We start from the raw sequence: 11,498 nt of genomic DNA, 5'->3' as shown, positions 1-11,498 counted from the left end.
TGCCAGTGACCAAACTGGCCGGCAGTCCACTGCTGCGAAGGGGAGCCCGCTGGCTGCTGACCGCCGCCGCTACGGGCTGAACCACCCCGTCCGCCGGTGAATTTTTTGCTACCTGAGCCGCGGCCAGAGCCTCCCTTTCGGCCAGTTCCAGAATTTTGGCCACGGGAATTTTTTGGTTTTCCTCGGCGTGACCTCGTGTTGTCCGAGGGCAGTGGCGCGTCGTCAACAGTGGCTACCATAGCCGAACCAGACCCGTGAGACACCATTTCCGCAAGTTCACGTTCTTCCAAAACAAGGGAAGACCGAGCCTCTGAGAATGGGGGGAGCGGCTTTGCATGGAGAATTTGTGTCCCAACCCCCTTGTACGCTTCAGTGAGACCCGAAACCAGTTGAAGGACAAGGCGTCTATTCGTCACGGGAGCCCCGACATTTTTTAGTTGATCCGCAAGGCTCTTGAGACGTTGACAATAGGCGGAGGCATTGGGAAAATCCTCCATACGAGTCGTCGTGAATTCTTGTTCGAGAGTCACCGCACGAGAGGTTTGATGATCTTGGAATATATCACGCAAGAGAACCTAAGCATCCATGGCAATAGCGTCTGGTTCGATGATGGTGTTTAACAGATCATTCGAAATTGTCAAATATATCCATTGAAACACGGTGGCGTCAATGGTCGTCCATAATTCGACTTCTTCATCAGTTTTGGGAGCCGGCTTCTCCTTACCCTTGGGTGGAGGAATGATGTGATGAAAGACCTTGTGAGAACGAGCATGAATTTTGAAAAGCTCGGCCCATGTTCTATATTGTGAGTTCTCCATCTCAAGAGTAACAGAGATGTGATTCTTGATATTGGAGACCGAGAGGGCCGGGTGGAACAAGGTCTTAGCCGGAGTGGTAGGTGCGTCGGCCATGGCGGAAAATTTAAAAAAAAGAGCGACGGAAAGAGGAAGAAGAAAGGGGGACTAGGGCGTAGCGGAAGGAGGAAGAGGAAAGAAACCCTAATCTGATACCATGTAGGAAATATTTTCTGTGTCTCCTTTCATTCCTTGAATTAGTTAATATACAAAATATTCTGACCTAAAATAGAAGATTACAAAATATACAAAATATTCTATCCTAAAATAGGAGATTACAAAATATTCTAATTAATATTTACATAATCTATCACCCCTTCAAATAATCACAAACCTTCTAACGAACTTGCTGTCAAATGGAACCCCCCCCCCCCCCCCCCCGCAAATCATTTTAAGTTAAACGTAGATGGTGCTTTCTCTAACACTACAAATAGTGCTACTATTGGGGGCCTCAAACGCAATGCTACTGGCAACTGAGTTCTTGATTTTGCTAAAAAAAATCAGGTGCCCAATCATACAATGGTTGAACTTCAAGCTTTGCATACTGGACTACAATTAGCTGCGTAAAATCATATTTCACAAATTGAAGTGGAAACTGATTCCATTGAGGTAATACAACTTCTTGATCATCCTCATCTATTTACACCCCCGTTGTTTCTTTATGCAGGTCCCTACTGAGGAAATTGGGGAGTCCAGCTCTATGGCACATCTTTATACAAGGGAACAAGGTTGCTGATGTTTTGGCTAAGCAAGGATCCAAGCTACCACTGTGTAATCAAATAACTGTGTTATCGTCACCTCCAAACTCTGCATGGAAGAAATTTCAAGCTGATAAGGAGGGTGTAGTTTATAAAAAAAAAAATAGTATCAATGTCTATATGTAATAAATTGGCTAGCTATGGAAACCTTAGTGTCCTCATACTCACTGATAGTGTCTCTGTATCCAGGGGCGGAACTACAGGGGTGCAAGGGTGTCAATCGAACCCCCTTCGTCGGAAAATTGCACTATATATATAGGGTCAATTTTTTGATTCATGCATAAATATTAATGTTGCATCCTATTAACATAATGGAGAACTTAGCTCAGCGGCTGAGGCGCCTACTATTGAGCCCATGATCTTTTTAACCCTTTTTCATCCAGTCCCTTTTTCTTGAACTCCTTATCAAATGTTCTGGCTCCGCCCCTATCTATATCCCCTAGTTTGGATGGAAGTACTTATGTTTCTACTAATACTAATATGGATATAATGTTCTAGCATTAATAAAATTTCGTTTTCAACCAAAAAAAAAAAAAAAAGAGAGAGAGAGAGAGAGAGAAACAAAAGAATGGAAAGAAACGGAGAAGCTCATAGTCATAAATCATAGTTTTTATTTTTATTTTTTTACTATATAGAAGCACCAGTTGGTGCCCCTTTTGTCGTCCGTCGTCGTCCAAAACAGGGGCAGTTTTGTAATTTCTATATGTTATTGGGGGCAAATTTGGAACTGAAGAACTTGTATATACCCCTTACGGTTCTTCTTCTTATCTAGAATCTACCCGCATAACGTTCTTGTTCCATCGGCTTCTAGAATCTATATCCGGTCAAGACATCTACTCTCCCTCACTTCTCCTTCTCTGCTTATAGCCTGGATCTGCTCCGCAATTCAGATTATTTCTGAGTTGCGGTAAGTTGTTTTTCTTCTTTTTCCTGATCTTCTTCAATTTGTCCAATTCAATGGTGGCTATTTTTATTCTTTCTTCAATTTTTAGGAGAAGCCAGCTTTTTCAATTTTTAATGACTTGAAGCAAGGTTTCTACTCATTAAATAACCAAGTTAGTATTTTAATTTTAACCTACTTTGTATGTGCTATTGAGTGAAATCTCTTTCTGATGAGGAGTTAAAAAATGTTCTGTTTCCATAGTTCTGTTTTCTTTGCAATTTATGCAAATTTATTGGGATTTTTTAGGATTCAATATGTATGTGTGTATCAGTGTATGCTGTCTACTGAATGCAACCTTTCTCTGTTTTTCTTGAAACATCTCTAACTAAGAATACCAAGACTGACAACTCGGAAGATATGTACATGACAAATAACAAAGTGACAAAAGGTACATTTAGTTTTTCTAAAGATGATGCATTTGCCATATTACTTCAGTTTGATTCTTAGCACAAACTCAATGGTTATGTTAAAAAAAAATTAAGATGCTTGCTTGCTTAGTACTTGATTATCATGGGAGTATCATTTATGGAAGTGGCCAAATTCTATTTTACGCATATGTCTGTCTTTCACTGATTAGTGATTGTTGCCAACTTGTTGCTACTTAATCTTTCTCCCTTCCCAGATCTTTTGCTTCTCTGTCATCTTCAATATTTTGTGGAAAGCTGGATGGAGAAGGGGTTTATTGGAAGCTATTAGGATATGTCTATTCGAGAATTTTGGAAACATTTCCATTACCTAATAAAGTAATAGAACATTTATTGGCCTTGAAAAATGCCAGGAGAAATTAATCGAGGAAAGTGAACCATTGTAATTAGAAATAGGATTTGGTTTTATGCCCCATCGTAGCCCAAAACATTTGCTAGCTTTGAGTTTCATGACCCAATGGTTTGTGCAATTTTAAATCTAGAGATCGTGTGTTCGCTTTCCTTGCTCGAATCATGAAAGTGGAGGCGCGTTGTTTTTTCTCACGGTATCTATGCTCTTGATACTCGGTGAAGTTATGCAATCTTAAATCTAGAGACTTTGTGTTTTGCTTCGCTTGCTCGCATCATGAAAGTTGAGAGGCGTGGTTCTTTTTTTAATACTATTTATACGATTGATACTCAAGGAAGTACCAAATGGAGGGTTAAAATTGGGTATTCCTGCTGTTGACAGATCTAGTTTTGTTGAATGTCGTCTTTCATTAAGTAAATGAATTTACTAAATTAAGTGAATAGTTTATTAAAAGGGAACTAGAAATTGCTATAGTTTCTTTTGTTTGCAGGCGCTCTTTTGCCAGAACAAGTAGATACAGAAGATGAGGCACCGCTTTCTAAGTGGATTCTACCTAAGAAGTCAAGACTGCCGCTAGGTGAAGATACACTTGACAAATATATTTGCTGGTGGTGTGGAGAAATCATCTTCCAGGTGATGACTGATTGCTGGACATTTTAAGCCTTTGTTCATTCACGATTGCATATCTGAACATACTCATAAATGCCATCAGCCATGAGAAGACTGATTTGTAACAATCAAAATGCTTAATACAAAAGATAGCACCAAGTGCCTACATATCTCCATAGGACACCGTGATTTTCACTTGCTTACTTTTTTTAAAAAAAAAAAATAGCCTTTCACCTCATATAAATACCCTTAGGTGATACCTGGAATAGATGAAGGACCAAGACCCATAGGTCCACCAGAAACTGCTGGATGAGCGACATTGGACATCCACCCAGCAAGAGGAGCTGCCACGGGTGCTAGCCCAGGTTGGAAAGGCTGAAAAAAGTTTGTAACAGAATAAGCAGAACTCTTAGAGGTTAAACATAAGTAGGAATTAAGCTGTACAAAAAACCAAACCCATGTGCACCAAGAGGAGGGAAGCTGCCTGGTTTTGGCACTGGTGCTCGAGCACCATTTGATTGTCCACAAGAATGATCCACGAACAGAGTTTTAATATCTGGATTTGGCCTAGGATTTTTACATAGTTGGTGCTGCCAATTTAAGCTGCAGCATGCATTCATTGTCAGTTCCCAAAATCACTCTGTCGATCATAAATTATCAAGCTCTAAAAAATGAGCTGAAGAAAAGCTGCTGGTTGAATACAGTTGTTAGTCATGGTGAAGCTGTTAGAAGCTCATCCCCTGAGACGACTATTTCTCATATTCTTGTGCACCAGGTAAGTTTCACCACCTAATCGAGTCTTACGCATTTATTTTGTCCGGTGGTGTCCGGCTCACATTGAAACCACAATGCATATTCATTTGACGTCATTGCTTCGATTTGAGTTATGAAAAGCATGTAAGAAAGATTAGAAAGTAGCACATGGTCCTATCACCTATGTTTCAAACATTTAGATCAATATGCTTGAGCAAACAGTGAAACTCCCTGCGAAGAGAATTTTTGCGCTTTAGAAATTTTATGTGAGACTACAAAATAATGATATGCTTATTTTTGAAATAAAAATGTTATTTGAATGAATTTGAAGTTGGAAATAAATGTATTTTGAGGTTTAATGAATTATCATTTCCTAGAGTATTCCTATAATTATTTACTGATTTGTGAAGATCCTTGGTTCTTCTCTGTTATTAATTTTTAGTTACATTTTGAATTTATGCTTTACTGAAGGCAGAACCTTTAAATTTGAAATTCTTAAATTGGTGGAATAACATCAAACAAGTACAAATTTCCCATTCATAATCCTAGATCTGTCTCTTAATCTATATTGTGAGCCTTTTTTAACATAGTTGTATAATCAGTTTTATCTACTACTTTTGACCTACACTACATTTCTCCCAACATTTTTCCCATTATAATTCCATACAAAAGCTTGGTAATATTGTATACCAAATCCAGCTTCTCCCTATTTAGTACCAAAGTTATTTTAATGATAAACTAGACAAGATATCTTGCTTGGCTTTTTCATGTAATTGACAGGTTCTGATATGTTTGTCGAAGAGTTTAAAGAGGAAGCTTATGATAAGGTAAGTGATAAAGTGACCGATCTTCCAAGTGTATGCATCACCATATACCCAGTATGCAAAAAGCTTCTTTCATGGAAGATAAGAGTATTTTTCTTCTCTTAGTGGCTTGGCCAAGTAACAGAACTGCTTTGAAGATATGAGCTTTTGTTGCTTAATAAATATATAACTCATTTGACAATGTTTCCTCCTTTTTTCTTTAATTATGTTAGACGCTGGAAACCTCATGTAGAAGGACCTATAGCTTTTATTTATACAATTTGAGACCAAATGAAAATTTTGAAGGGCAAAAAGAAAAGAAAAAGAAGGGGAAAGCGTTATTAGCTTGGGTTGATGCATGTCTTAATATTCTTTTTTTCCCCGACACGTGTGTATTAATGTTCAACCAAATAAAATGTGGTTCCGCGCACAAAAAAAAAATGGTTACCTGAATTTATGTACTTTGCCGTGGGTATTCACCTAGAAACCAGTATGATCTGTGACGATTTTGCATCTGCATAGCCATCGATCCTTGCCCTTTTCAATTGCAAGAAGCTAACATAATATAGCCTAAAGCTGAATATGACTTGTGTCCTTATATCTGACAAAACAAAAACAAATAGTATGTTCTTGCTTGGACAAATAAAAGTATTAAATAACTGCTCGAACAAATAGAAGTATAATAATTAATAACGTAAATTGTTGGGCCCGTGCTTGCACGGGCATATTAGGGCAAACGTGTAAATCAACTGTTGCATGTGCTGTGTAATACACTAATATGCTTTGTTCTTCATTAACATCGGTAGATTCTAGAATTTGCTCTAGAAATCTGTTTCTCTCTAGCGCTTCTCTTTCTCTGCTTTTTTGAGGCTGACTTTTCAAAGTTGGTTTCATTGGTGCAATATAGCTCCAAGAAAATTTTAGCTGAAGTAACCTATATATGAGAAGATGAAGATAAAATTTACATAAGGGAATTGCTGTGAAAGCATTTGGGGAGACTAGACATGGAAAAAGATGGAAGAAGCTAGGTTGTACAAATTAATGATATTAGAGAGCATTTTCACCTAAATATCCAGTTTTAAGAAAAAACTGTAACGGAGCTCGAAATGTCTCAATGACTCAAAATCAACAAGAGTGCTCTTTCTTCTTTGTTTTCCCTGGGGGGTGTGCGCGGAGAAAAAACTGCAGAATACAACTGAAGAGTACTTCTCTAATGTGGAATATTTGACAAACTATAATCTTATAAGAAGGTCAAATGGAAGGTTTGGAGATGAAAATTATAGAAGATAAATGTCCATGTGAGTAATGCAAGTAGTTGGATCTTTCATTTTGTTTTAGCTCTTATTTTTTCCAGGAATGTTTAACTTTTGTAGTAAGTTGTCAACCCTGTCTAATACGACTCTAATAATTGCTCACTTACAAATGCAAGAAGCTTAGTGAAGTATATATACATCAATACTGATTGGAAAGTCTTTGTTACACTCAGGTATAAATTTGATATGCTATTGATGATGATGATAATTTGTAGAATGCCTTCATGCTACAAACTTGACTTTGTTAATTTGAATCATTAACAGAGTCTAGAAACATGAATCAGTTTTAAGCTTTTATTGTAACTGTATGAAAAATAAAGTTCTCTGGGGTATCCTTCTAAATCATGAAATGTGTTTTATATTCTCTTTTTGGAGTACCTTGCAGTCTTTTTCTAAGAACTTACTGTGATTGATATTCTCATCATACATTTGCATTCACATGAAAGTTTGTTTAAATTATTTTGAATAATCTTCAGCTTTTAATGCATCCAGGTGGTAAACTTCAATGGTATTGTCTTAGTTGAGTTCGTCGGGCCTCGGTGTGGGCGTTGACAAGCTCGGACACCCACATAGGAAATGACAACTAAAATCTTGAAATGTCTTGCTACTATAGTAGCTCAATAGTCCCTTGGCCAGGTATCCTTTAATAGATGTCATCTTCAGCATGTTAACCTCTTATTATGTGCTCTCTATGTGGACTTAATAATTGATGTGTCACTGAAGTCCAGTTCTGGTGATGCATTCTGAAAAGCTCACTGAATCTGCTTTTACTTCTTAAATCTGTTGGCTGCTAAGTCACATATTTGTTGGGGCTTCCACTGTAACTCGAGTTCAAAAAACTTTGTTGTTCTAGAAATGAACTCTTACAATACATCCAAACAAGGAACTATTACAAATTTCAGACCTTGAGGAATATTACATTCTCATAGGGATTCTTTTCTAATAAGCTACTGTATATAATATATCTTGTACTCACAATCTTCCCATCCTTGAAGTCCTGATCCTGTACTCATAATCTTCACTTGATGTGAAGAATAAAATGTATGTTCCAAGGAACTTCCAACTCCAGCAATTTTGTACTAATAGGGCCTCCCTGTAAGAACACATCGAAGAAAAGCATATAATTTGTTCCCTTATGTTTCCTTTTGCTGAAATAGCTTTCATAATCCACTGCAAAATACCATTCTTTTGAAAAATAAAGTAGTTCATTCTTTATGGATTCACAATACACACATATGTACCATCGCACAAAGCTGATAAGATTTTGGACTCTTCTTTTTGAGTGCTAACTTTAATTTGTTGTTCATATCAATTTAGAATTTTCTGTAAACGCAGTAGCATCCTTCAGTTCCTTTCAACAGCTTTTGTAGATGTATATATTAGAATTTTTTTTATACGACACTACATTTTAATGATTCTGTTAAGAGATCATTTCATCAATTGTATGAATTCATTCTTCATATATCACTGTCAATAATATTTTCGTTTTTCGTTTTCCGTTTTATTGATAATTTCAAATGTTGTTTAGTATCTACAAATCATTGCTAATAGACTTCTAATATTACCTAGCTTTTTTGATTCTTTGAAGTAGCTGTTTGCATGGTGTGGATATTCTGAAAGCTGAGTAGTGGAGATATGTGATTTTTCAGCCTCTATGCAAGTGAGAGTTGTCTTTTGATGGAATTCTTCCACCAGGCACTATCAACGACACTGATAAGTTCGTATGTAGGAGTTGGACAAGATTCCCAGTCTATGAAACTTATTTTCGTCGGGAATCGCCCTTTTATGCTAGCTCTGTTGGGAGGTAAATATGGCGATTCAGTTGAAGCATGGGACTGTTTGAATGAGAACGCATGAATAAGTGTGAAGATAATACAAATATCTGCGATTTTCCTTTCTTATGTTAAACCATATCAAAATTATTAATTAATTTGAAGGAATGAAAATATAGAGCCTACATCTGATGAGTAAATTTTAGTGTTGGGCCCGTGCGCAGCACGAGCATCACCATCTAGTAATACAATAAAAGCTTGGTTGATGTGGTTGTCTTTAATACAAAAAGCTGGGGAGGTAGGTTTATGTGAGTCATTTAATTTAATCTTTAATTTAATTTTTAAAGTAGCTATAATTCATACAGAAATGTTTTAAGTTTTAGACGTTATGCAACGGTAAAATGATAAAAGGTATTCTTGTTCTTTTATTTTGATTCTAAAGCTTTATTAGTGTAGTTAAGAGAATGTAAATAAAAAGTGACTTCTAGACTTTTTAAATAGAATTTCTTTTAGAGGAACTTGCCATTTAATTGATTTATTTCCCATTTCATTGATTCATTTATCATTTATTGGTATGTAAATCTATTATTTGGTGTAAAAATAATATAGGAGGGGTCTTTAGATGAGGGCTAAAAATGTCGTTTAACTTTTAATAGGCATTTTGGCAATTCTACTTTTAAACTTTGGTCCTCCTACTTTAAGAATGGTATGATGATAAATAAGTTCTAAGTAGTGAACATTACCTTTTGACACAAACTTTATAAAATCCATTTTCTTGGTGTTCTTGGTAATTTTTCAAGGTTTGATGAAATCTAACAATTATGGATGTTAATGGGGGTTTTATACTGTTGTCTATATTACATAGTATCTTGAATTTTCAGGTGTACAGTCGAGAGGACAATTTGTTGTATGGAGATGTCGTGTATATTACCCAAAGAAAGGACATATTGTATGCTTTTGTGCTCATGGATAATTATTATAAGGAGAATGAAAATCAGAATCATATTTATTTTAATCCTAAATATACCTAAACACATAATTATAATTTACCTTTATTTATTTACTAGCAAACTATGCTCGTGCGATGCACGGGGCCCAACATGATTAATTTGGTTACTTAATATAATTAGTCTTTATGGTTTGTATATTTTACAAAGGATACTGCAATTTTTCTTAGTGAGTCTCCATATTTTTTTTCTTTTCCTTTTATTTTTCCCCCTTAATTTCTCAATTTTGTTAAAATTTGTCTTATTTTGGTTATGTCCGCCTCTTTTTATATTTAGTAAGTTGACAATTTAAATATCCTACATGTCAAATTTATAATCACAAAATTCAAAGGATATTTTATTATATTATACACATTTTTAATTTAGAACCACAAGATTTGAAAGTCTATCTTTATTTCTTAAATTCCGTGTCTAGTCAAACGTAGACACTTAAATTGAGACAGAGGGAGTATATGCCAAATGAAGGAAATGAAAGGACAATTAAGACACTGTGGACCCGTGGAGACTTAAAAAGTAAACACACAAGAAGTAGAATTAATGTTCAACTACTGAAATGTACACATGTTAGTCCCTGCTTAGAGTACAATTTCAGTTGTTTTTTGTACAACTTATTGTTGTTGTGTTCGTCCACCTTGGGCATTTATATATAATAAATAAGAAAAATATAGAATAGAAAAATAGCCATATATTTTTAGTAATGTGACCAAGTAATATGGGACGAAGGGGGTACTTCATTTATTAATTCTTAAAGAACGTGAAAAGTCAAGTATAGTAATGTGGCCAAGTAATATGAGATGAAGGGAGTACTTCATTTATTAATTCTTAAAGAACGTGAAAAGTCAAGTAATGTGGCCAAGTAATATGGGATGGAGGGAGTACTTCATTTATTAATTCTTAAAGAACATAAAAAGTCAAAAGTGAACAAGTAAAAGTGCACGGAGGAAATAAATATGTGTCGGAGAATTAAAATTGAAGTGCATACATGTATACATGAGAAGGGAATAAATTTTCAGCAAGAATGTGAAAAGTCAAAAGTGAACAAGTAAAAGTGCACGGAGGAAATAAATATGTGTCGAAGAATTAAAATTGAAATGCATATATGTATACATGAGAAGAGAATAAATATTCAGTACAATGACATAAGTCCACGTGGGATTTATCAATTCTTAAATAATGTGAAAAGTCAAAAGTGAACAAGTAAAAGTGCACGGAGGAAATAAATGTGTCAGAGAATTAAAATTGAAGTGCATACGCCTATACATGAGAAGGGAATAAATATTAAGTATTATGATATATGTCCACGTGGGATAAAAAAATAGTTGATTAAGTATACAAGTTATATAGCTTTTGGTACAAACATTCATTGCGTGTACAATTTATAAGACTTTTGGTACAAACAGTCAATGTTGTGTTGGTCCCTCTTCCACACTTTTCTAATATATATAAGTGCCTAAATGGGACGAACACTGCTCAAATTACTTGTACCTTTTGTTACCTAAATTGTACAATAACTGGGTGGTTATAGATTGTACTTTAAATGTGGACATATCTTATTGGTTGGTGATTGAATTTGTCCTCTGCTATATTTCCTTTTTTGTGCTGACTTCTCCTTTTTTTCAAATTGGTTTACAGCCCACGACCTGTAATTCTTGGTCACACGTGTTTTACACACTTTTTTCTTTCTTTAGACTTATTCACTTAATTGGTGTATCAGTCTTATTGAACTTGGAGAATAATTAGGAAATTAGTAATTAGTGTTAAGGGTAAAGCAAGAAAAAATAATTGCCAACACAATAATGAATGCTTCTACCAAAAGCTATATAAATTGTACACTTAAACCAACTATTTTTTTATCCCACGTGGACATATGTCATAATACTGAATATTTATTCTTTTCTCATGTACACACGTA

General features: G+C 35.4%; 1 protein-coding gene across 8 annotated transcripts; it reads left to right on the top strand.

Moving 5' to 3' along the window:
• The first annotated feature begins 2,373 nt into the window (after positions 1-2,373).
• Positions 2,374-8,764, top strand: LOC132641036 (uncharacterized). Of its 8 annotated transcripts, none has more exons than XR_009582633.1 (5): positions 2,374-2,667; positions 3,820-4,713; positions 5,472-5,518; positions 7,300-7,443; positions 8,399-8,764. XR_009582633.1 is itself a non-coding variant. In XM_060357904.1 (4 exons), exons 1-4 carry the CDS (start codon positions 2,844-2,846, stop codon positions 5,476-5,478), a joined length of 321 nt encoding a protein of 106 aa, XP_060213887.1. In that variant the 5' UTR covers positions 2,682-2,843; the 3' UTR covers positions 5,479-7,293. The 8 variants fall into 8 exon arrangements, 1 of the variants encoding a protein (XP_060213887.1); XR_009582629.1 differs by lacking the exon at positions 2,374-2,667 and adding an exon at positions 2,682-2,943 and having other exon boundaries at positions 3,820-3,962; XR_009582635.1 differs by lacking the exon at positions 5,472-5,518 and having other exon boundaries at positions 3,820-3,962.
• Positions 8,765-11,498: the final 2,734 nt, after the last annotated feature.

This window comes from Lycium barbarum, chromosome 5 (assembly GCF_019175385.1).
Source record: "Lycium barbarum isolate Lr01 chromosome 5, ASM1917538v2, whole genome shotgun sequence".
Lineage (NCBI taxonomy): Eukaryota > Viridiplantae > Streptophyta > Magnoliopsida > Solanales > Solanaceae > Lycium > Lycium barbarum.
This window is presented reverse-complemented; position numbering and strand designations above follow the sequence as displayed.

Excerpts from the sequence above, each read along its gene's own strand:
- LOC132641036 (XM_060357904.1), top strand. The coding sequence starts at position 2,844 with ATGCAACCTTTCTCTGTTTTTCTTGAAACATCTCTAACTAAGAATACC. Across the intron at positions 2,944-3,819 it reads AAATAACAAAGTGACAAAAG|GCGCTCTTTTGCCAGAACAA; the intron begins GTACATTTAGTT and ends TTTTGTTTGCAG. Across the intron at positions 3,963-4,642 it reads GTGGAGAAATCATCTTCCAG|TTGTTAGTCATGGTGAAGCT; the intron begins GTGATGACTGAT and ends GGTTGAATACAG.